This window comes from Solanum stenotomum, chromosome 1, assembly GCF_019186545.1.
Source record: "Solanum stenotomum isolate F172 chromosome 1, ASM1918654v1, whole genome shotgun sequence".
NCBI lineage: Eukaryota > Viridiplantae > Streptophyta > Magnoliopsida > Solanales > Solanaceae > Solanum > Solanum stenotomum.
This window is the reverse complement of record NC_064282.1, coordinates 98,247,015-98,272,010: the sequence shown is the minus strand read 5'-3', so window position 1 is coordinate 98,272,010 and position 24,996 is coordinate 98,247,015. Positions and strand designations below refer to the sequence as shown.

General features: G+C 35.1%; 2 protein-coding genes and 1 non-coding gene across 3 annotated transcripts; 2 read left to right on the top strand and 1 right to left on the bottom strand.

Moving 5' to 3' along the window:
* Window positions 1-2,956: 2,956 nt before the first annotated feature.
* On the bottom strand, window positions 2,957-8,723 carry LOC125846611 (PP2A regulatory subunit TAP46). The gene is made up of 9 exons (XM_049526167.1): window positions 8,458-8,723; window positions 8,234-8,356; window positions 5,590-5,676; window positions 5,376-5,480; window positions 5,084-5,245; window positions 4,434-4,469; window positions 4,272-4,343; window positions 3,645-3,925; window positions 2,957-3,369 (listed from the first exon to the last, which is right to left on the bottom strand). Exons 1-9 carry the CDS (start codon window positions 8,551-8,553, stop codon window positions 3,114-3,116), a joined length of 1,218 nt encoding a protein of 405 aa, XP_049382124.1. The 5' UTR covers window positions 8,554-8,723; the 3' UTR covers window positions 2,957-3,113.
* A 4,020-nt stretch (window positions 8,724-12,743) lies between these two features.
* Window positions 12,744-23,220, top strand: LOC125853416 (casein kinase 1-like protein HD16). Its single transcript, XM_049533098.1, has 16 exons — window positions 12,744-13,407; window positions 14,519-14,647; window positions 14,815-14,888; window positions 14,983-15,052; window positions 16,098-16,153; window positions 16,599-16,670; window positions 16,801-16,895; window positions 16,973-17,039; window positions 17,119-17,248; window positions 17,371-17,589; window positions 17,674-17,810; window positions 18,585-18,759; window positions 18,848-18,938; window positions 20,092-20,249; window positions 21,745-21,933; window positions 22,864-23,220. The coding sequence occupies exons 1-16, from the start codon at window positions 13,051-13,053 to the stop codon at window positions 22,921-22,923; spliced, it is 2,079 nt and encodes a 692-aa protein (XP_049389055.1). The 5' UTR covers window positions 12,744-13,050; the 3' UTR covers window positions 22,924-23,220.
* On the top strand, window positions 20,589-20,813 carry LOC125854065 (small nucleolar RNA U3). Its single transcript, XR_007445356.1, has one exon. It is a non-coding gene; the product is annotated as a small nucleolar RNA U3 (small nucleolar RNA).
* Window positions 23,221-24,996: the final 1,776 nt, after the last annotated feature.

The following is a 24,996-nucleotide window of genomic DNA, read 5'->3' as shown; positions in this document are numbered from 1 at the left end:
TTTTACTTTTACTTGAAAAGATTAGTAAAAATAGTTTGAAAAGTCCTGTGAGACAGGTCGTGGTTACTCCCTTGAGCAAGGAGGTTTTCACGTAAAAATCTTGTGCCTGTTTACTTTGTGCTATTTATTTTCTGCACTTTATTCTGTTAGGGACCTGGTCCTGTGAATACTGATGAACGCGTACATTTCATTACATTGAACAAAATATAATCACAGAGAGACAATAAATTGATCCAAAAAATGAAGGAGTGAGAAAAAGATAAAATATCCAAACTGTTTATCAAGAAATTGTAGCTTGCTAACATCTCCCTTCATGTGGTTCAATTGCCTCAGCTTTGCCACCTTTTCCTTCATTAATATACCCAATAAATATTAATAGTGGTCAGAATAATTGATCTAAATAATTAAATTTTATTACAACTCTTTCTCAACATACACTTTTTGACTTAGAAAAGGCAAAGTTTTTATCTTTAACGAATTAAAGATCATTTAGTGTTTCGGTAATTTTGAGGATGTCATTTTCAGAATCTCTTAATTATTAATGACTTTATTTTAATTTGTTTGTTTGATTTTTTATTGACATAAAGTTTAATAAATTAAAGAATGATTTTTTAATCCTATGGTCAGAAACTAAAGATAGGTTGAATGTGTAAAAATGTCCTTTAATTTTGTGGTCATAAACATGTTACACAAAAAAGAGCTGTCGAAAAAAAACATCTTGATGAAGGAATTGAATATCCCACGTAACTAAATAAATGAAATATTTATTTCTTTATAAGACTTATACAATCTTCCTCTCTTTGAAATGTCTTTTGAAGTGTGGGTTAGGCTCATGACCTAATTTGACATGGTCAGATCCAAAACCGATGTGGGAGCCCAGATTAAGAATAGTTGTGGGGTGGAAATCACGTTCTAGACTGGACAATGAAATCCCAAATGAAAATACTTGGATCTGGACATGGGGTGGGGGTGATAAATGAAATCCGGACAATGAATGTCAAGATGAAGAGGGGGTGATAACTCAAATTCCGAATAAAGAATGTCCAGATTTAGGTGTGGAGGGGGATGTGGTTGATAATTCTTACAAGGTTTGAGAAATCATCCTTTCTTTGTTCTAGCTTTAAGAGTATGAGTTAGACTCAAAACCTAACTTGACACATTCTTTTAAAAACAAACTTAAAAAAAAAAATATAGATACACAAATTTAAATTGAGCAAGTACTAATTTTCATTTCAAACTTCATTAATTTCACTTTCATTTAAAGATTATACAAATTAATTCACATTAATAGACCGAAGACTTAATTTTAAAAATAGAAAATTCATGCAAATAGATATCGATAATGAATATGTAAAAGAGTAAAGTACCTTAACATCGCCCATGTGACTAACCCCAACAAAGAAAAAACAAAAAACTCATAAGTCAGTGCTAGAATATATGCGTTACTAATTAATAGCTAAATAAAAAAAATTCAATTAATTTTTTTTAGAATTAATTAGTTTATGTACGTCAATCTCCTCTTAATCGGAAGATTAATATAGAGCTGAAGCAGGTCTTCAATTCTACAAAAGTAAAAATTTAGTAAAAATAATTGTTAAAAAGTTGGAAAAATTATTGGAGAACACGATTTGATTTTCTTGTATTACTTAAGAGTGAAAATAGCCATTAAATATCGATTTATCAAATTTTTAAGATGTTTTCTTCAAAAAGAAAATAATACTCCCAAGTGTTTTTTTGATTGAATGACTTTTATCATATTAAATTGATAGTGTCAAATGCTAGTGTAATTTGTTTTAAAAAATGAGTTTTTCAAAATTTTAAACTTTCGATATTTTAAACAAAAAATTTAGTTATTAAAAAACTATACGAAAAGTACTATAAATTATAATTTTTTGCATCAAGGGGAGTATTTATTTAAGGAATGCAATCTGCTAATTCCTTGGCAAGTAAATTAAGGAAGTATTATTTACTATAAATGTATTTAATTAAAACATTAGTTTAAACGATTTATTGGAACAAATTAATAAGTAGTGACATTAAATATCTCTTTGTACCATATATTTTCCAGATATAGTAATTGTTTCTTGTTACACCAAATCCAATCGTAAAAGAATTAGATTAAGTCTAACCATTAAAATTATTGAAATTGTTATTATAAGGTTCAATATCAAATTAAGAGTCACTTTAAGTTGATTTAGACCGATATGAATCAATCAAAAAAGCAAAGATATGACTCAACAAGTTTACGACGATTAATCAAATTTGTTAAGATCTGATACCCAATTTGATGAACTTGAGACCTAGCCTCTCTTTTCAGTGAAAGTTGAGCTCGTTGGACCCGTGACGTGAGTAATCCTTAACCCTACCCTTTCTTATTGCTATTTGTGACATCGAGTGCTTAAGTGAGATCAACAATCTAATAAATCCTTGGACGCTAGCCCTTGTAGTCTAGTCTACGACCTCTACTAGGGCTAGAGCTAGCCAGAAAAGAAAAAAAAAGACTTAGCCAAAAAGAAGTACATAATAAGAAAATACTCCACGCTCTACCCAGAAGCAGAGCCAGAATTTTCAGTAAGGGGGTTCAAAATCTGTAGAAATAGACACACGAAGTAGCCTAAGGGGGTTCGACATCTACTATATATATAAAAAAAATTATTTTAACCATGTATAAATAATATAATTTTCCGCCAAAAGGGGTTCGAATGAACCCCTTATACTAAGGTGGCTCCGCCCCTGGCTCTACGTCCTTCCGTCAAAATTCAATACCCAATTTGATGGTGATCGTCAAGAGTTGTGACAACGCAACCTGATAAAACACTGAGTATGTTGTTGTAGTTTATTTTTGCAATTTTTTCAAACAAGGTCGATATTTAAAATGTGGTACTACTCACTTCTTTTACTAGAGAAAGTGTCATTACCAATTTTTAAATAAAAACCACTTTATAATACATTACCTTACCTTAGACATTACACAAAAATTGCAACACATATAAAAACAAGAATAAAATGGTTTCCAACTGAATGGCAAACTGGTGTAGCATGTCAATTGAGTTATAAATTAGGTGCTAAAAAAGGTTATTGATTGGAGTTCTCAGAATCTGATGCAATTGCTTCTAACCACAAGGAGTTAGCTTCTTGTTGCCAGCGCCACGAGGGTTGTCATCTTTCCAGTCATCCCATGCTCTTGCCTTTTCTTGGGCAGCGTCATCATTATCATCTTCTTCGTCATCTTCATTTGGCCTCGTCTTGGGACCGTCATTGTACCATGAAGAAGTTGCTTCTTCCATGAGCTTAACATTCCTTTCTTGCCATTCGTTCATCATATTCATCTCCGTTAGCCCAGCTTCTTCTATGCTCATCGTTGGCAATCTAAAACATATGAATAAAGATCAGAAAACTAGTTCTTTGAGGCTAAAGTATTCGGTTATTGGGGGGAAGTCAATATACTGCTAATGTCGAATCAGGATCAACTAGGACAAAAATAACGCACGGGGTCGAACTCTTTTTTGGTGTCAAGGTAATAGCTATGAATAGTCATTGACTTCCGGGTAAGAGTAGCAGAATGGGACCTATTATGGGACATACAAATCTAAAATGAGTAAATATATCAACTTTGTAATTCAAGAGATTATGTGTACGCATACCTATAATGAGGCTGAAAGACCTGTGCAGCTATCCTTTGCCGTTCAGTTGTAGGGTTCATACCAACAAGACTTGCAGGTCCAAAAAGTAAAGGCTGGTGTTTATGGTCATGCGCCTGTGAAACCTTGGCCCTCCCTTCTATGACATCTTGTGCAAAAGTGGCACAGGTGATAGGTGCTGCAGGTTTTGTATAGCGAGCTCGTGTAGCAGCATCCCGATGCCAAGATTCTGCTTTTTGGGTGCGTTCGTCAAGTATTAGCTGCGAAAATTCTTTCTCCCCATCCTACAAAAGAAGTAAAGTTATGTGTTGAAGCAAAAGCACAACCTAGAGAGCAATGATACAAAAGCTGTCTTTAAGATATGGAGAAACAGGTTCACGGAGTTGAAGAAGAGAGGTATTGCAATTTAATGCTGATCTTTTAGGTAGTCTTGCGGGAAGGACTAGAGCAACCACCCCCTCTGTACTGGGGCGGAAATCACAGGCTCAAATGAACTCATTAAAGGGAGAGAGAATTAAAGATTGAACGCACAAGTTCAAATAGCAATTACCATAATCAAAGGCTACCAGAACCGAATGGCAAATTAGCACAGAAAAGAAGCAAAATCAACTAACTGAGTTTAACTAGTACCTGCAGCTGCTTCTCCCTGACAGCAGATAGTATTTCTTCCTCCCTCTTCAGCATTTCAAGCAAATCAAAGGCCTGCAGGGAAGTGATTTGATAACTACGAAGATAAGGTACCAAGCACAGGAAATAAATAAAGATTCAACTCAAATGAGTATCTTGGCAAACCTTACAAAGGGCCAGGGAAAGAGTTGTAAGCCATGCCTGCAATGTATAATGGTTTTGAAGAATCAGACATTTACTCAAAATGAGATATAGAAGCCAAAACTTGAGATTGGAAATAACTTGAAAGAAGCGATAGCAAATTTTACATTTGAATCAGGCTATGTATATCGTAGAGGAAAAATATAGTTCAATCCAAGAAATCAAATAGCATCTAATAAGCAAAATCGAGACTCTTCCAATAAAATCATATCCAAAATGGAAAGCTCCTTAGCCATTGATGTCAATGCAAATCCTTATGATAGGTTCAAAGGGTGACGGTCAACATTCCGTGTGGACAAATAAAAACAAATAGTGAGTGCCTATCCACTGAACGTAGGCTCCAATGTCGTGAACTTGACTGTGGACCTCTACAAGAACATTGCAGCAACTGCATGCTTACCAGCATCGTCAACAGAATCGCTAATTTCTTTTATAACTTATATTAGCTCATTTATTTAATGACAAGCTTATAAAATCTTTTGACTAATTCCTCGAATGATAAGGATGACAGCCAATTAAGTGCCATAAAAGTTGCAGCACCAGAAAAAGAAAAAGGCGGAGAAAAAAAGAAGCTTATGCTAATGCCCATGCCACAACTGGGGAAATTAACTAACCTCCCTTTCTTCTTCACCGTCATCATCAAACATGTCATCTTCTCCAGTTTCCACAGGACTTGACAATGCAGCTGCTTTAGTAGATCGTCCACGACGCTCTCTCCACTCCTTTAATTCAAGTAATTTTGACTCGGCAGCTCTTTGACGTTTGAAACGAGCAATCTAAAATAACATAATGTACTTAGTAACAATCTCATTAAAAATTGAAGGAATCTAAGATTGAGGGCGATAAGATTCCAAACGTTAAATATAAAAGCCGTACACAACATTTAAACCATGAAGTCCAGCCTACCTTCTTAGCTCTACGATCTACAGAAGAACTAGATCCACCTTGGGTAGATGTCTCTATCTCGTCTTCAGGAACAAGTTCCATTGTCTCACAAAATGAAATGAACTCCTAGAAATATTGACCAATAAAAATGAGAAGATATGAATAACCAATAGGTTTTGTTTATCCCTCTTAAAACACAATCTATTACATAGCTTAAGCCCGTAATAGTCTTTACCTTTAGCTTAGCTTGTGACGCCTTGAGTACTTCTATCCTATCATCTTCTGCAATTTTTTCTGTTAACTCTGCTAGATAATAAGGGACCTGAAATAATGAAATATAAGACTCCATACCCGTTGTGAGTACCAAAACAGGATCAAGGAAATTCTAATTCAAATGTGAAAACAAACTAAAACTAGAAATGGATAAAGCAAGAACATCAAGCTTGACATTAGTGGATTATAATATGTGCTCAGGCTACTGATGATAGCATGGACCTACATCAAAAATAGTGGACGAAAACGCAAACGCAACTACTACCCCCCCTAAAATAACTTGATGGAATCAGTTCCCAGCCCTGACCAATGAGAAACCCATTCAGGTTATGAGTAGTGCCGAAACAGCAAGCTGATTCCCTTGCAATCACAAGTTTACAAGAATTTTTATGGACAATGGTAGCACGCATATCAAGTACAAGAGGGAACAAGAGATGCTGTTTACAGAGGCAATGGAAGTGATCGAGGATGTGATGCTAACAGCTAGTAGAGAGAAAAAAGGGATGAAAAAAAGGAGATTAGTGATGGTGATGAGGAGGGTGTGGTGACGTATGTTCTTTGGCTGTGGAAGAAAATTGCGACAAAAGGAATGAGACTGTTCTTGGTGATGGTGATGAAAGATGTAGCAGTGAAGTACTGATTTTAAAAAAAAAAGATGTGGTAGTCAAGTATTTTTTAATGGTTATGGAAGAAAATCACAGTAACCCAAGCATGACAAAATGCTTAAGCTGACAGCCTGCCAACCCTCTGAAAAGTGTTAAACCAAAGACCTGCCATGAGCTACAAGGTCTCTTAACCTCTATGACAGCAATGAAATTGCGGAAAAGTTTTAGATTAGTCCATACTCCATATAGTTTCCACCCCAGGCACCCACCCATCATCCTCATTCTCACAGTAACTAATAATATGAAAAGACCACAGCAAGTATTCAAGTCAGATGATTAGGCAGTATTTATTGTGTAGTTTAGTGGGAAATGAACATAGAATATCTTCAACAAAGATCGACCACAGCTGAGTGAGCTAGCTATTTATTTAATTTTCCTGACAAACAATATATGTCTAGGCAAAAACCAAATGGAATTACCAGAAAAGTTAAAGCACTAGCTTTTCCTGCTGATAAAAAAGGCCAATTATTACTGAAACTAGTCATTTTCCACCAAACTGCAAAACAAATACTGCAAATTTGCTGTTGCATCCTCCATTTCTACACTCCTCCATTTCAAAGCATAAACATCTTCGTTTGACTTGATACATGTATAAAAGAATAGCAAAAGGTTGGTCCAGCATAACTATTTTATGGAGGTTAATGTGTACAATATTTCCATTTATGGAAGGTGGACATTTGAGCTGAGGGTCAACCAAAAACAGACTTTCTACCTCAGCAAGGTAGGGGGGTAAGGTTTGCGTACACCCCACCCTCCCCATACCCCACTTGTGGTATGTTGTTGTTGGAAGGTGGACAATATTTGGGTCTTTTAAAAAAAGAAAAAAACACTGTCAAATTGGAATAATGGAAATATTAAGTTCAGATTAAAATGTAGGACGAGATCCTAACGTTAGATAAAAGGTAACTTCAGCTAGCACTAGCAAAATATGAGATTTGAATATGCCACTTCTCAACAACATGGTCACCTTAATTTAACTTATAAACACTAGAACAAAGCTTCATTAAGGAAGTTCTATTATTACTCCTTTTGTTCCAATTTATGTGTGACGCATTTTACTTTTTAGTCCATTCTAAAAAAAATGAGACACTTCTAAATTTGAAAAAAAAAAAAGACTTTACACTTCTTGTTTTATCCTAACGAAAAGGTTTTTATAACCACATAATTGGTATGGCATATTGCCACAAGTTACAAAAGTTTTTTGTGACACAGATTGATACAACCTATGAAAATCACACCCCAAAAGCTAGCTATTTAGGTGGGAGATCCCAAGGTTATATAAGCTTCACATCAGCTCTCCATTTAACCTTGCAAAAGGATCATAACAGACCACCACACTTTTTATCGTCGTCCTCAACTGTTGTGCGCTAGACCATCTCTAGTCCCGGGCACACTACAATACTGGTGTCACCATCCAGGCCACGAAGGGCAGTGGTGGGTGGCTCTTATACAATTGATACAACCCAACACAAATTTAAGACCACAAATTTAAAAAGTAGTTCATTTCTTTATTGAATTAGGCGTTCATTAAAACAATATTATGTCAAATTGGAACAAATGGAGTAGTACTTATTACTTAAGTATCAAAAGTTTAGAAAAAATGCAAAACTAACATTACTAGCAAGTACTTATCATAACTTGCAACAATAACAACAACACCATACCCATGTAGTGTAATCCCACAAGTGGAGTTTGGGAACGGTAGAGTGTAGCAAACCTTACACCTACCTCCTGAACATAGAGAGGTTGTTTCCTAAAGACACTCGGCTCAAGTAACGGCATAACAAATCCAATAGAAAAGGAAAATACAGAATCAAAGAGGACATAGTAATAATAAGGTAAGAATTAAATATCATTCAGAGAAAAGGAACAATAACAACCAAATAACTCGAAGCACAAGAAATAACACAAAGTAATACTTGTGCTAATACTAACACTTACCAGAATATACTTGAGATTTGCTGTGCTAATATCATCTTTAGTCTCATTAAGCGAAAACAACCCTAATTTTCCAATCATTTCTTCACACACTCTCAAAATCTCGCAACCTTTCTTCACTATTCCCTACAAAATCAACAACCAAAACACACACAAATTCAATCAACAATAAAAAAAAAATCAAATCTTTCAGCATAATTTCTCAGAAATACATAAAATTATAGTACTTCATCAACGCTCGATTCCGAAGCCAAATCATGGATTTTTTTAGCGTGCTCGAACAGAGCTGGTAATGGCATCTCTTGCATGTTCAATTCACCCATTACTGATAGTATTAAGCTTATGGATTTGAAGAAGAAAACGCTAGAAAATCACAGATTTGTGAGATATGAAATTGAATTTGGGGAAATTGAAGATTTGTTGAAATTAGGGTTTTGATTTGAATCTGTAGAAAAAAAAAAAGGAAAACGGGTCTATAATAGGATGTTCGAGTATCTTCGCGGCAATTTGGCTAAAAGTCAATTAACACATACTTTCTCCGTCTCAATTTATATGCACATTTCATACACCTGAGGTCCAAAATCAAATCTCTAAATCCTTTCTACGAAGGCCATCTACGACTCATCCAAATTACATGGCTCGTTCTGTCAAGTCGTAGGTCAAACTTTAGAAACTTGAAGTTTCAAAATTCAACTTGGTGTCATAGTCTACGATTGCCTTCCTACGGACCGTAGGACTTTCTACGATCCGTAGGTTAGTCTCGTGGACCACTACCTTAGTCAAAAATTGCACTTTTCCTTTTCCAACTTGACTTCTCAATTTTCTGAAGTTCTAAGAATTAAAATTCAAAAATAGAAAGCAGGCATCTCGAGTCTCGTTTGACGCTGCATTTGACGACTCGTCACAGGTGTGGCAGTCCATCGCCTCGGCTCTCGTCTGATCTCTAGAAAGTGTTTAGGATTATGTAAGTCTGACATTGCACCTGACGTCCTGTCAAGGTTTGACGGTCTGTCACCTTCATCATCACACAAGATTTGAGAGTTATAGTATTCCTGGAGGTGTGACATTTAACCTAAGGGCTCGTCATAGGTCTGGCGGTCCGTCAGAGCTTTTCTTTGGAAATAGTTAGCTCCATTTTGCTTTTTTTTTCTCTCGCCTCAACTAATTTCTTGTCTAACATAGTAGAAAAACTATCAAAAGATATTGTCAATGCTTCAGAACTCACAATTATTCGTAGTTAAAAGCATCAAATGTGCCGTCAAATATCCACGCATCACTCTTGATGGACTTGCTCGAACAAAATCCTAGGTGTTTGACTTGCTTTAGAGAACTTGTTCTTCACTTGAGATAGAGAGAAAAATGAGAGAATTGACTTAGAATATGATATTTTATGATTTTTGTAAGCCAAAACATAGTGGGATTGAATAATAGGGTCTAAAATACTCTTGAAAATACGTTTGAAATAGGTCTGAAAATAGTGACGATGAGTCAGTGTACGACTCGTACTTTGATACCACGAATCGTGGTTGCCTGGGTGGATTTGGGACTCTCTAAATCATTTCATGGGTCAAAGTACAGATCAATTTATCAAACCATGAGTCGAACTGATGATACCATGAGTCTTACTTTGACACATAGTACATGAAACTAGAAATTTCAGACAAGAGCAACTCTGAAAAATGATCATAGCTTTTAACTTCAAACTCGAATTTACGAACGGTCGCTGGAGTTGGGAATAATACTCAAGATCTTTAATTTGATGGTTAATGAAATATATAATTCTTCATATTCTAAGAGACATGCTTGTGTGAAGTTGAACCTTACGTGATCTTAAGCAAAATCTTAATCAATAGGGAAGCTTTGAACTCAACCCAGTGCTAAAAGGTTCCTTACAACCTTAATCCACATCCAACACGCTTTCTACATTTGGAAATTGACATCAACACTTGTGTGCAACTAGAAATCATCATATCTAAATCTACACGCATGCGAAGAATTTACAAGATGTTACACTAATTCATTAAACTTTCATAATTTAAAACTGTTTGAGTTTAAAACTTCTATTAGGATGCTTACTTTTACATTTAAATATAAATCTTAATATTTGCTTTTACACCTAATTGAAATTATGGTTAATTGAGTTACTCATATTATTATGTATGATATATAAAATGTGTTTTCATGATAACGTATGGACGCAAACCATCATCAAAAGCAATATTAGAAGACAAGAGAGCAAAAGTATAGCACGAGATGGAGCACTTATTTTGGGATTTACGAAGATGTACAAGAAAGGAAAAAAATTAATATTATTGACAGAAGACATCTGGAGTAAGTGTTTCTTTACACGACATCTTTCTGACGTAAATAAAAGACACGCCCATTACTTTAAGTGTGACAAAGTTTATAACGTTTTTATTTTTAAAATTATTTTATTTATAATTGCCTTATAATAGACACGTCAAAACGTGACTTGTCTAGTGTATATTAATGTTTGCATAATAAATTAAATTAATAATATTTTCTTTTAAAATTGACTTACTTTTACAATATATTAAAATTTTACAAAGTTAATGTGTTGATTCCTTTTGCTCCTAACATATCGAATTCAATTTACACAATTAAAAGAAATGTTAGATGATATACTAGTATTATCATGTTCCATCTATAATGAGATAGTCTCTTTGTAGGTTTAATTACTTATTTATAAAGAACATTATCTTCTAGGAACCATCACATATAAAAATATGTAATTAAATTAAATAGACTCATATTCAAATATTAAATAAAAAAAAAGTTACCATCAAACAATAATTTGATCAAATGGATTGAAGAAACTCATGAATATGAGTTCTATTATAGAAAAACGAAAAAAAGGAAAAGACTAGAGAAGGATAGACTTAACATAGAAATAATCATTTAACAACTAATAGACCAAATACTTAACAAAATACAAAAGAGAACTTAAAAAAAACATATTAATAGAAAATATTTTTCCGTTTAATGAATTTCACTTGATACGATTTTAAATTAGTTCATATTCCAAAATCAATTTTGAATATCTAACAAGAAATCAATTTTTATGAACTTGAAATTTTATTTAGATTTGTAATTTAAATTGTATTTTTTTTCATAATCATAAAAAAACCCACAAAATTATAAAAACTATCAATATTTCTCCAATTCTTATACAATTTTACAAAATAAGCAAATCATAATTCATAAACAAAAATTTTAAATATCTTAAGACACCGCATTGTTAAATCACATATCTCTATATACCTTTTATAAATAAATATTTTGATTACAAAATCCAAATATCATAATTTTATAAAAATTCAATAATTAACCATAGAAGTAACTGATTATTCTTTAATAGAGAAAATGGTCTAAACCCCCCAAGCTATACCCGAAATTTCAACTACACGCTCCAACTTCACGGGTGTCCTATTACCCCCTGAACTTCATATTTCTTTATTTTCTACATACTTAAATGCTGACCTCAACACATAAACCAAATACATAGTCCAACGTGATTGCACGCTCCGGGTCCCCCGCCTCTTCAACTCCCAATTCTTGTTTTTCCCCTATTTACCTCCTAAAACGTAAAAGACCCAAAAATCATCCTTTCAAGTTTTCATTTGGCATTTTTGATGAATTTCGAGAAAATTCAAAATTCAAATTAGAGACCTAAATAAGAAATTAGAGCAGATTACAAACCCTAAATTCAAGATTTGAAGTAGAAATGAATATAAACAACTAAACCCTACCTATTTTTGGGAGAAAATCGTGAATCTTTTATACAAGGAACAGAAGTTTATGGTGAAGAAGAAGAAACAATGGTTTATTTAATGATGGGGAAGATGACCATTGGAGAAAGAGAAATTTTTTGTCAAAATTTAAGGTGTTCTCACCTTCTAACTCACCTAGAGGAGGTGGTCACCTCCTATGAGAGGTCAACGTTTAAGTGTGTAGAAAATAAAGAAATATGAAGTTCAGGCGATAATAGGACACCCGTGAAGTTGGAGTGTGTAGTTGGGATTTTGGGTATAGGTTGAGAGGGTTTTAGACCATTTTCTCTTCTTTAATATAATAATCTTTTCACATAGTATCAACAATCTCTCACGTCAAACATGCATCCATTTTTTGTTTCAAAACTTAAAATCCTAAATTTCTTTTTGCGCAAAATATAAACTTATTACATTTTAAAAAAAATCATATGATTTTTGAATAATTTAAAATTTAAAATCACGATCCCAAACACCAGATTAAAATGTTAACAACAATTAAAAAGGACCAAATTGTCTTATACTAAACTTTGGAGGCTCAACTAACACCAACTTTCTTGTGATTTTCCTTGTCCCAATTCTCATTCTTTCTTATCATAAAAGAAACATAAAAAATTGCTCAATAGACCCCTCATTTCCTCCTCAACTCCAAATGTAGTCCCTAAACTATCAAGAAAATACCTATAAGTAGAAAAAAGTTGGTAGTACAAGAAGAAAGAGAATTTATACCCACCTCTCTCTCTCCTCCGCCCCCCCCCCCTCTCCCTAAAAGTACTACTTTTTCATCGACATTCACGCGGATTACAGATCGTTTACAGTATTTGAACAAACCCTAGCATCAAAAAGATGATTTTTTTCAGTTCTTGAAATTGATTTCATAAATTCGATCGAGTTTGAGTTTGTTGTAGAAACGGATTTGGGGTTGTTTTGTATGATTAGGGTTTTGATTATGATGATGAAAGTATAAGTGATGTGCAATTTGCAATCGGAATCGGGTTGTTGTTGTTGTTCAATTTATATGGGTAAAAAAGAATGCCGGAGTTGCGGAGTGGGGTATGTCGGCGCCGTGCTCCTCCTCAAGTAGTTGAAACAAAACCCGAAACGAAGAAAAGGGTTGGTGGCGGTGTTGGTGGTGTTAGTGGTAGGACTTATATAAAGACTCGTGCTGCTAAGGCTAAGGCAGCGGAAGCAGAAGCAAAGCTTGTGGAAGTAGAGGAAGAGGAAGAGGAAGAGGAAGCGAAGGTTGAGGTGAAGGAGAACGAAAACGAGAGAGTAGAGGGAGAAGAAGTTGAAGAAGAGCATAAGATGGGTGATGAGAGTGGTGGATTGAGTGCTAATAATAAAGTGACTGCACAGGAAGATGAAAGCACTTCTCTTTTTCCCGATCAGGTGGGTGATCATCCATTTCTGCATCTGAATCTTAGAAAAAACTAGTTGGGGCTGGTTTTAATGAAATATTTACATCTATGTATGCTTGGTTCTTATACATGATCATCTTGTTTTAGAAAATTTTGATGTTGTCGTTGTTGTTTGAAGCAAGTGATGTGTTGTTTTGCTAGGTGTTGTAGGATTTTGTGTTTTTGAATCATTATAAATGTGTATTTCTCGGTTAAATTCGGGCTATTTCTGGAAAGAAAGAGAGTAAATTTCGTACTATATTGACCTTGTGTGGATTGTTGTCCATTGTATTGATGTCATTGGTCTTACTCACATACATGTTTTGCTTATGTTTTGGAATTGTTATCTATATTTAGCACCTTTCTCTTCCCTGATCAGATCGGTGATCATCAATTTTGCATCTGAATCCCAAAAAAGCTAGTTGGGGCTGGTTTTAGTGAAGCTTGCAAATTTATGCGATGTTCTTATACTTTATCATCTTCCTTTAGATAATTTTGATGTTGTGTCTTTCTTGTTTGAAGCAAGTGACGTGTTGTTTTGCTAGGTGTTCTAGGTGTTTAAAGGGATTTTGTGTTTTGAATCATATTAAATGTGTATTTCTTTGTTAAATTCTGGCTATTTCTTGTAAAAGGAAGTAAATTTGGTACTATATTGACCTTGAGGAGATTGTCGGAGATTGCATCGATGTCGTTAGTCCTACTCAGATACATGTTTTGTGTATGTTTTAGCACTGCTATCTATATTTTGCCATTATCATATATTTGGTAGTAGGTATGTGAAGTAAATAGGGATTACTAGCATCTGAGCTCTAGAATTTCTTAATTCTAATACAAGGTACTTACTAGATTGAATATAATTACACAGTTATACCTGCAATTTAGTAGGTGGGAATTGCTTGATCCAGCCATAGACGACTGTCCATTCCCCTCCCATGTGATTCTCATCATCACTGCAAGCCCTTTTAGCTGAAAAAAGCTTGATGATACATGTGACATTTAATTGCTAGATGTTGAGCTTTACTGTCGTCGTGTTCTAAGTTTTTTTCAAATCTTTGTATTAAATGTCGAAATTTTACTCATTTTTTGCTTAATTTTGTTTTCAGGTGCAAGTAGGAGGATCTCCAGTTTATAAGGTTGAAAGGAAGTTAGGTAAAGGTGGTTTTGGACAGGTGTTTTTGGGTCGCCGTCTTACCGGTGGAAATGAACGTGCTAGTGGTCCCTTGGCTTTGGAGGTAAAGTGGTTGCATATGAATCATCTAGCCACTTTTTTCCCCTTATCCTTCTCGACAAGGCTAATATATCTGTCTACAAGTCTTAGCGTCTTCTGGATGCAATTGTTAATGAAATCTTATTTTACATGATAAAAGAAGACCATATTGACTTTCTGTTATGTCTCTAGGTCGCACTGAAATTTGAGCATCGAAACAGCAAAGGCTGTAGCTATGGCCCTCCATATGAGTGGCAAGTTTACAAGTAAGGATTGATATCTTTTGAAGTTACCGTGTACACTTATACTGAAATGAGATTTGCAGGGCTGAAAGTTCGTTCTTTCTTTTTTTTGGTTCAGTACTCTTGGAGGCAGCCATGGAGTGCCTAGAGTGCATTATAAAGGACGGGCAGGAGACTATTATGTGATGGTATGTTTACCGAGACAGATTTGCATTGATTATAGTAATTATGGAGGATAAAAAAATTGAGTTGGGGATATTCATTATTGGGAGAAACATCAACATTGAGAGTTGGGACAGTGATTGTGACCTCGTTTAGCATTCGAATTTCGGCCTTCAAAAAGAATTAAATAAAATATATATAATAGGCAGGCAGCGTGATGTATTTCAAGTTTTTAAGAGGGTCTCATATCTGCTCTTACTAAGCTAACAAATAGCTTTAGTGTACAATGGATGTCTTTATTTTTTATTCACTTATTTAGCCAGGTCCTGTTCCAATTGAATGAGTGAAACTGTTTTGGTAGTTGCTTACTTTCTTTTTGGTATGAGTGTCTTTTGAGGGGACTGATTTTGTTTTGCAATTACACTTCCCCTGGATCTCAGACATCGTCTTTGACATTAGCCGCCGGGCTTTGGTCTAGTGTTAAGAACGTTACTTGTGATGTGTGGGTTAGGAACATGTCACATGTTCAAACCCTGCTGCAAATGAAAGCCTACTACTCCTTTTTAAGTGGAGAACATTGGAGGGGTGAGCCATTATCCACAGAGTTTCAAACCATGTACCACTGGCCCTGGTGGATTTCTGGACTACAAAAAAAGTTACCATTTTACTTCAAATTGTTAGTCCATTTGTCTTACAAATATTGTCACTCTTTCCTGTTCAATTTAAGAAAAAAAAAGGACCTTTTTCAAGCATATTCTCCTAATTTTTTAGTAAAAAGAGTCTGCTAGAATCATGTCCGTTTTCTTGCTGTTGAAGATTGTTTGATAGAAAAAAGATATAATTTTTTGAAATGGGATAAAATTTTGAGACATACTCAGAAAGTTAAAGAGAGATAAATATTTTTGATCCGATGAGTTACAAGCAAAGTGGTTGTTAATGATTAGGACCTCTTTTCAATGAGCGGATTCTGGTCTGTATGTTTTCTGAACTAGTGAATGCTGTTGTATATAATAATAAATTGAGTGTGCTTTACAGTTATGCATATTGACCTTATTATTATCATGTATGCAGGTTATGGACATGCTAGGCCCTAGCTTATGGGATGTATGGAATTCCTCTGGGCAATCGTAAGTAGCTAATGCTAGTATAAATCATTCTTATTGAATAAAGACATTTTCAATTGTCAGACCTCCAGAAGTGGCTGCTGTTTCCCCACTCTTTCAGTTATTTTTGATCATTATGATAAATTGATAATAGAGATACCATCATTCAATAAGTCAACCTGCACAAAGATGACATTCTCAAATAGAAAAATGGTCCAAATAAGTCACCAATTATTTGACATGAACTACGTAGTAATTCTAATTTCAAAGTTAAAATGGTCCTTGATATCCATCCTCATACACTGGTGATAAGGATCTGCTCACAGTTGTGTATTAGTATAGATTCTGATTTTCTGGGGTTTATTTCTAAGAACAGCAAAAAGATCCTTGACAAACTTATTGAGTTTTGGTTTACCATATATCGTTGTGTCAGTTGAATAAGGTCTGCTCATAAATCCTACTTATGCAGAATGTCTGCAGAAATGGTGGCTTGTATTGCAGTTGAGTCATTGTCGATTTTGGAAAAGCTGCATGCAAAAGGGTATGGATTCACTCTTTTCCTTGCAATCAGTTTGGTTCTTTTTATTTGCTGAATTTTGAACTACTTTTAATTTGAAGTCATTGTACTTCTCTTTTGAATTCTTCCTAGTGACTGTTTTGCTTGATCTCAGTTACGTGCACGGAGATGTAAAGCCAGAAAACTTTTTACTTGGCCAGCCATCAACACCACAAGAGAAGAAGTTGTTCCTAGTTGACTTGGGACTGGGTAAGAGAGCTTAGTGTAGGTTTCTGTGTTTCTTATTTTGATAACCCTTTTCCTAATTATTTATCTACCAATTACAGCCACAAAGTGGAAAGACACTTCAAAAGGGCAGCATGTCGGATATGATCAGCGTCCTGACACGTTCAGGTGTGTTGACGTTCTGCTATCCTTTGCCTTAGTTTTCTTATATATCTACCCAATACTAACTTCTGTCTATCAATTTCAGAGGGACTGTTCGCTATGCAAGTGCACATGCTCACTTGGGAAGGACTGCCAGTAGAAGAGATGATTTGGAATCACTTGCATACACGCTAATTTTTCTTCATCGAGGGAGGCTCCCATGGCAGGGCTATCAGGTTTCTGCTTTACCTGCTTCTTTCTAGTCTTTACACTGCATACAGTTTGTTTCAGTCATTCAACCCCAACCCCAACCCCAACCTCCACGTCTCTTGTTAACAATTTATCTTTTGGATTACAGGGTGATAACAAATCATTTTTAGTCTGCAAAAAAAAGATGGCAACATCTCCAGAGATGCTTTGTTGCTTCTGCCCTGCACCTTTTAGAGAATTTCTTGATACAGTAATTAACATGAAATTTGATGAAGAACCAAAATATTCAAAGTTAATCTCTCTATTTGGGAGCTTGCTTGGAGCTGATCCTGCTATAAGGCCAATCAACACAGATGGTGCTCAAAAGGTAAGTACTCTAAATTTTATACGAGTCACAGTATGTAAGCTTTATGTCACTACTATATGTGGGCTCATGGTGTAATCATTATAGGCTATTCAAGTTGGCCAAAAGCGGGGGAGACTAACTTTAAATGAGGAAGAAGAGCAGCCTCAGAAGAAAATTCGAATCGGTGTTCCTGCGACGCAATGGATTTCAATATATAATGCCAGAAAGCCGATGAAACAGAGGTACATATATCATGTCACGCGATTTGTCTTTTATGGCAGTTAATAAGTATTTGTCTGTTGTGAACATTAATCCTGGTTTCTTCACCTTAAATGGGGATGTGGTTTGTGGGTGGGTGGGGGGGGGGGGTTGTCAAGTGAGTATTTTATGTAAATTTAATTGATAGAATCATTCTATTATCTTAAAAACAGAACTGATACATTTAACATGAATGAACAACAACAATATACCCAGTGTAATACCACAAGTGGGGTTTGGAGAGGTAAGATATATGCAACCCTTACCCCTACCTTTGTGGAATAATGGTACTCCAGGAAGTTTTCAACTTCTTGGACTTTGGGAGCAGAGGAAAGCTTCTGCTGGTAATATATTTTGAACTCTTTGGAGGCTAGATATATGGTAGTCGGAGAAACAAATATCCGCCAAACTTGGTATCTTAGTCAATTCTCATTTACTTATTTTATTAAGAAGGATACATGGAGTGTCCTTTGTCTTCTGATGGCATAATCACTAAAGATTCTTCTGGAAGATCTGTTTTATCTTCTTCTATGCTCCATGGTATCAGGAGATGATCCTTTTCTATTCGATCCATAGTGTTGATTGGATAGGTATAGAGGATTGGTTGGCTTTTGTAGAGAACCTTGATCTGCTGTGAGATACAAGCACTTTTTACGCCTTATTAGTATGAATATTATTACTTGATAGTTGATATACAAAAGAAAAAATCATCTTTTGTACCCCAACTTTCCCTAATATTATTATCATGACTTTATTAGGTACCATTACAATGTAGCAGACACAAGATTGGCACAGCATGTGGAGAAAGGGTCTGTGGATGGTTTGTCTATAAGTTGTGTAGCATCCTGTTCTAGCTTATGGGCTATTATCATGGACGCTGGAACGAACTTCACTAGCCAAGTTTATGAGCTGTCACCTTTCTTCTTACACAAGGTAATTAGAAGTTCCATGTAGTCTTCATGTGGTGTGCAGCTATTTAGCTTCAGATGTAGTTATCTAATCTTCCAAATGCGTGTTACAGGAGTGGATTATGGAGCAGTGGGAGAAAAACTATTATATTAGTTCTCTTGCTGGTGGCATAAATGGAGCCTCTTTAGTAGTAATGTCAAAAGGTGAGTTTTTTTTTTTAACATGCTGTAGGTTAATTCTTTGTGCTTGTTTTGATCTTTTACCCACTTTCAGAGAATACAGTTAGATATCTTTTCTTGCTTATCAGTCAGCAAAAGTTACAATTAACTAGCGTGTTGATATGCTTGGTGCCTATGGTTTAGTAGTAGGTCACGACATAATTTTTGATTGGGCCGTTTGTATTACTGCCAGATATGCTTTCTGTTGGTTTCTTTTTCTGTTGGTCCCTTTGAATTTCATCTTGCATTGAAAAACAAACTCTACTGCTGGCTCTGGATTTTCCTTCCTCCATTTTACGTATCCAACTATAACATGGATCTCTCTCTCTCTCTCTCTCTCTTGTGTTGTCAAATGGCAAGTTTTTATTATTACTCGTAAACAGCACTAAGAATGTGCTGGAATTATATACATTGTGCCAAAAGTGCGAAGATAAAAGTATAGCCCTATCTAAATATATAATATATGGATTCTTGAAGTTCTTAGATAGGTTCATCTTCATTTTCAAGTTCCATTCCAGACTATAACATGGACCTATAACAAATTAAGTTGTAGTTGCTAGGGTAGTTGTCTTCTGATGTCGTTCTGTCATTATAGTTTCTTATATTTGTAAGGCGAATTAGAAGGTGTTAGCATTTTGTCAGTTTTTATAATGTGCGAGTCTAAAAATTGTTTCAGTCAGATGGTGTTATATTAGATGATGGGTTACCTCTTCAGATATATTTTTGGAGCTGGTAAATGTTGGGTTACGTCTGTAGATATTAACACATTGTTCTTCATACAATGGAAATTTGGCATTTTCTCTTTCCAGTTTCAACTTTTTATTCAAGTCAAACATTGGAATGTAACAATCATTAAGTGTTCATGCCTTTTCTCTTAGGTAGTTACACCAACTAAAGTACTGCTGTTGAGATGCCAGAGTTTGTTGCTTGTATTTGCCAGTTTAACACTAGTTGGTGATATATAGAATAGAAGTTTGATAGGTGAGTTGCATATCGTCATCTAATTGTTGTGGAGGGTATTTTTTCCTATGCAAAGACAAATGCAGATTGTTTCGCCAGCTTTGAGCTTTTCTGGATTTAGCTCTAGGTCCTGGACTATCTTTATTTTTGTATGTAATACTTGTGTCATTTTTTGCAGGCACACAGTTCACTCAACAGTCTTATAAAGTCAGTGAGTCATTTCCCTTCAAGTGGATAAGCAAGAAATGGAAAGAAGGGTTCCATGTGACCTCCATGGCAACGGCTAACACTAGGTGGGCTGTTGTTATGTCACGCAATTCAGGCTTCAGTGACCAGGTTGTTTGTCCCCCTCTTTAACACTCTCATACAATATTTAATCTGGTGTTAGTGTTAATACGGTATCCCGTTTCCTTCTGCCCCCCTCCTCTCTTTGTGATGATAACCTGGAAAAATTATCGGATAAATTTCCCCATGAGCGTAGGCTTAAGGATCTAAAAGGGTAGTCACAGTAAGATTTTTCTACAAGGAAATGAAGTAGCTTGGTTTAATGACCTTTCGTCCTAAAATTTACTTAAAAAGTCCATACCTCGTTTTGTTACACTTGTTTATAATTTCTTTTACTAAAAGAAAGTCTGTTACTCTATTTTTCTTGAAATTATGTAGTTTGTTTATGTTACGGCCTTACCTGAACAGCATCTGCTCTATTGGCTCATACTACTATATCCTTGAGTTCTGAGGAAACATGAAAGTAGGACACCAATCTGGTTGATGAAGCATGGTCATGTGACTAGAGTGTGATTCACAGCCTCCTTCCATGGCTCCTAGTTGTGTGGGGCAGTAGTAGATGATCGTTCTTAGACCTCTCAGGTCTTAGATGGTCTCATGGCTGTTTGACAGACTCCTCTTTATCCTTGTCCAAAAAATAGAAATAGTCCGTTTGTATTGCACCTTGCAGATTTTGTTGGATTAAGCTTGCTCCTTTGTTATGTGTTGTGAACCAAGTGTTCACATGGAAATCAAGTAACAGAAGTTCTAGTGTTTCATTCCTTTGATATTTGAAGATTTAACTGCCCCCAGGGCTTTGGTTTAGTGGTAAGAGCGTATCCCATGACGTGTGGGACAGGCACACACGTGTTCGAACCATTTTACAGACAAAAGCTTGGTATTTAAGCGGAGAAGAGTAGACAGGTGGGTCAATTATGCTCGGAGTTCCAAATTTTATGCCGCTGACCTCAGGGAGTTCTGGGTTATAAAAAAATGAATATATAAATTGAGTCACTTACAGAGAAGCTGGGCAGCATACATTTTCATTGATGTATTGGTTAATCTTGATATCAACTCTGCGCTTACGAGTTTATCATTTCTATTGCTGTCTGCTTAAATGCTTTATGTTTATGAACATAGACATGTGTAAATAGGACACACTGAATTGCTATACAGTTTACACAAAGGGATACTCATCTCGGTGGTTTCACTGTTGGTGGTGAGCAGCTTTTCATCTTGTCTTCTTTTTGGAGAGAATATTTAAAAGTTGATTAAATATACTTCTGTTGCAAAAATATATTTTGACAAGTGAAATATTATTCAAAAGAAAAGAGAAGGAAAAGGTGGTGCACAGTACAAAGCGAAGATAATTTTTAATTGAATATGACTTCCGAGCTACTCTTGGGAGTCGCGACTTATAGAATCTAAAGAACCTGATGAAGGTCAAATCTAAGCTGTTAATGAGCAACAGTAACTATCATGCTCACTTGACTTGAATGTAAATGCGAAGACTATTTATAGAAAGCTTTGATCATCTGTTAACATGGAGATTTTTAATGTTTAATAGGTGGTAGAGCTTGATTTCCTTTATCCTAGTGAGGGTATTCATAAGCGGTGGGATAATGGTTATCGTATTACGGCAACAGCTGCTACACCAGACCAAGCTGCTCTTATCCTGAGTGTACCTCGCCGAAGACCTGGTGATGAGACTCAAGAAACTCTGCGAACATCTCAGTTTCCCAGCACACATGTCAAGGTAGTGTTTGCGAAATTGTTATCCCTACTTTGCCTAATTGTTGTGTGGTTTGTGAGCTATTGCATAGGAGCGCGGGGGTTTTACACTGTGCGCACCCAAAGGGTAGCGACTACGGGTTTCCCTTGTCATAAAAAAAAAATAAAATCGTTGATGAACTAATTAAGAAAAGAGTACGTATTACTCATTGGGTAATGCTATATTTGCAGATTCGTATATTTGGTAATTTCTCTTGAAGTTTCATCCATATCACACAATAACATGTATTTTTTAATTTTCCAGAAAATGACATTTTCTTATGTTTGGAACGTGGTAAGTTAAAGGTTTTTGAAAATATTCTTTAGGAAAAGCAGTTCCTTTATAGTTGACGAAAATGACTTCCCTAGTGAGAGTTGGGAAAATGAGTTCCATAATTGACACTCCAAACTTATTTTCTCCTCCCCACCCTCACCCCTCAAATTCCAATAGCCCCATCGCCACCACCCTTGCCCACCTCCATTCCACAAGGTGTTTGCCTAGATTATATATATAATACCTTTGAGACAATATTTATGCGTACTTACCAATAAGCACAAGTAAATAAGTAAAAGCCACTTATTTTTCAGAACTCACCCCTTATGCCACTCAGCAACTATATGGTAGGGTTATCTAGAGCTAGAAGTTCTCTCAATCTCTTTGTCATCCCTGCCTTAACCTAGTTGAAGTGCAACAGAAGCTACTTCTGTCTTGGTCCCCAAGTCCCAATCTGTTCATTTCGCCTAATATAGTAGTTTTTTTTGTTGTTTTTTTTTGCAGTTTGCTTCCATTAAGTTTTATTAGTTAGCCAAGTTCGCAGTTTACACGTATATAATTTTGACAAATACATTGTATCCACATCATTTTATTATTTGAGCGAGTTGTTGACTTGTGTTCTATCCTTGTTTTTTTGTGCAGGAAAAATGGGGAAAGAATCTGTATCTATCTTGTCTATGCTATGGACGCACTGTATCTTAAAACAAATCGCGACCAAATTGTTGTAACCTGACATTTTGATCTTATGTTACGAACTTCTCGTCGTCTTTGTTTCATTGTCCAAGTGTAAATGGATGGTGGTAAAGTTAGAATGTTATGCATAGGAAAACTTTAGTTGTCTTAAAATTATGAATGTTGTAGCTGCTCTGTGTAACAGCTTTCTGCTTATGATGTTGTTGTTATCCTACTAGTACTGAAACAATTGTTCTTGCTGCAAAAATTGTTTCGTGTACTCGAAATACTGGGGAAAATTTTAATGTTATCTTTACCTATCGATTATCTTGTATTATTTGCCTTTAGTTGATTCTTCATAGCTGAGGGTTCTATTGGAAATCATCTATCTGCCTATCAAGTCAAGTAACGTCTTTGTACATTCTATCTTTCTCAGATCCCACTTATGTGATTACATTGGGTTGTCTTTTATTCGCTTTTAGTTGATGGTTTTAGTTTATCGAAATACATCAGTCAACAATAAGCTAGCGTTTGGCCATAGATTTTCAAATATTTTTGGCAAATATTATTTGGGTGAAATTTCATCGTGGCCATAATATTTGAAAAATGTATTTCACTTTTTTAATAAATATGATTTATACCCATAAGTTTTGAAAACAATCAAAATTAACCACAAGTTTGTATTACATAGCAACATAAAAACATCGACGTAACAAGATTTATGACTTTTGCAACAAGTCAATTGGATCTTCGTTGCAACAAATTACAAGTAGTGTCTATGACATTGGAGCAATGCGGTAGTTTGGAGTGAGTGCAACAAACATCATTTCATACATCGTGAAGTAGACGAACCACATGACTTTATTACCCTAAGTCGATTGTTCGTCCTTTTCATCAACAATCATATCATCACTTTCATAGTCACTGAATATTTCATCACTGCTTTGGTGTTAACGTAAAAAATCATGTAATACAATGCAAACAAATACTATAGAGGATGTTTTTGTAAAAGATAAAAGTTTGGTGTAGAATTTGATTTTTTAAAAATTGCCAAATAATGAGATTTGACCCAAATACTAGTTTTTTCTAGTATTTGGGAACTTGTGTTATTTGCCAAATAATGGTAAATTATATGGACAAACACTATTTGCCAAATTTCCCTCCAAATTTTACTTGGGAAATCTATGGCCAAACGGGTCCTAAGGATGGGTTATTCTGTGAAGATTGTTTGGTCCTATAAAAAGCAGAATTTGTGCTTATGAAAATTATCGATTAATTGGACCAGTATGAATCAGTATGGACTACTTTGCAAGGCTAAATACGACCGATAGTGAAGTAGTATTGTGGTAAAATGATTCGGCCATTCATAGGTAATGAAATAGAACATGGAATCGTAAGCTCTCAAACAATGGGTGCCTGTTGAGAAGTGATTCAGCCATTTATAAGCAATGACTTGGGTGTTTGTTGAAGAATGAGCTGGCGATTCATTGTGCCTTGGTTAAGAAAATCTGCTAGAATCGTAGCAAAAGCGAGTTATCATAGGGCAAATTGCCTCATCTTTTGGACTTGAACTTGAGTGATTTATTCGTGATTAGGATGAAGCATGAGTGAAATTAAGTGAACATCCAGATCGACTAATGTTGAAGATGAAAACCTAAGCATGCCTAATAGCTTTCTTGACCTCTTGTATTTATCAGTTTAATAATCTTTAACAAGTCGATTGTCTATATAATTCATTATTTTTTTTAGAGGGAAGTGTTGGATAATTATATATTTGTTTTCTTAAAATAGAATTATAGTCATAACAATATAACAATAAAAGTAAAAATATGATTGTCTAGAGCAACGATTGTTATTAAATATATTTTGGATAATTGTTAAGGAACACTTAAAAAGTCATATATAGGCCAATCAAGCATATTAATTAACACTTTCTCTAAGTTGACTGATTATTCTTCCCAAAAGAGAAATATCAAGTAGATAAAATAGATTTTAATACACGTCTTTCACCATTTAATCTCCAAAAACTCGAATTTATATTACGAAATAACTATAGATAGAGAAACTACTAGTACTAGATACAAGTTCAACTGAATGAGGCCA

Coding starts and splice junctions, on each gene's coding strand:
- LOC125846611 (XM_049526167.1), bottom strand. CDS start 8,553: ATGGGTGAATTGAACATGCAAGAGATGCCATTACCAGCTCTGTTCGAG. Junction 8,357..8,457: donor CGGAATCGAGCGTTGATGAA/GTACTATAATTT, acceptor TTGATTTTGTAG/GGAATAGTGAAGAAAGGTTG. Junction 3,926..4,271: donor TCAGGGAGAAGCAGCTGCAG/GTACTAGTTAAA, acceptor CTTCTTTTGTAG/GATGGGGAGAAAGAATTTTC.
- LOC125853416 (XM_049533098.1), top strand. CDS start 13,051: ATGCCGGAGTTGCGGAGTGGGGTATGTCGGCGCCGTGCTCCTCCTCAA. Junction 17,811..18,584: donor AGAAAGCCGATGAAACAGAG/GTACATATATCA, acceptor TGACTTTATTAG/GTACCATTACAATGTAGCAG. Junction 21,934..22,863: donor TTCCCAGCACACATGTCAAG/GTAGTGTTTGCG, acceptor TTTTTTGTGCAG/GAAAAATGGGGAAAGAATCT.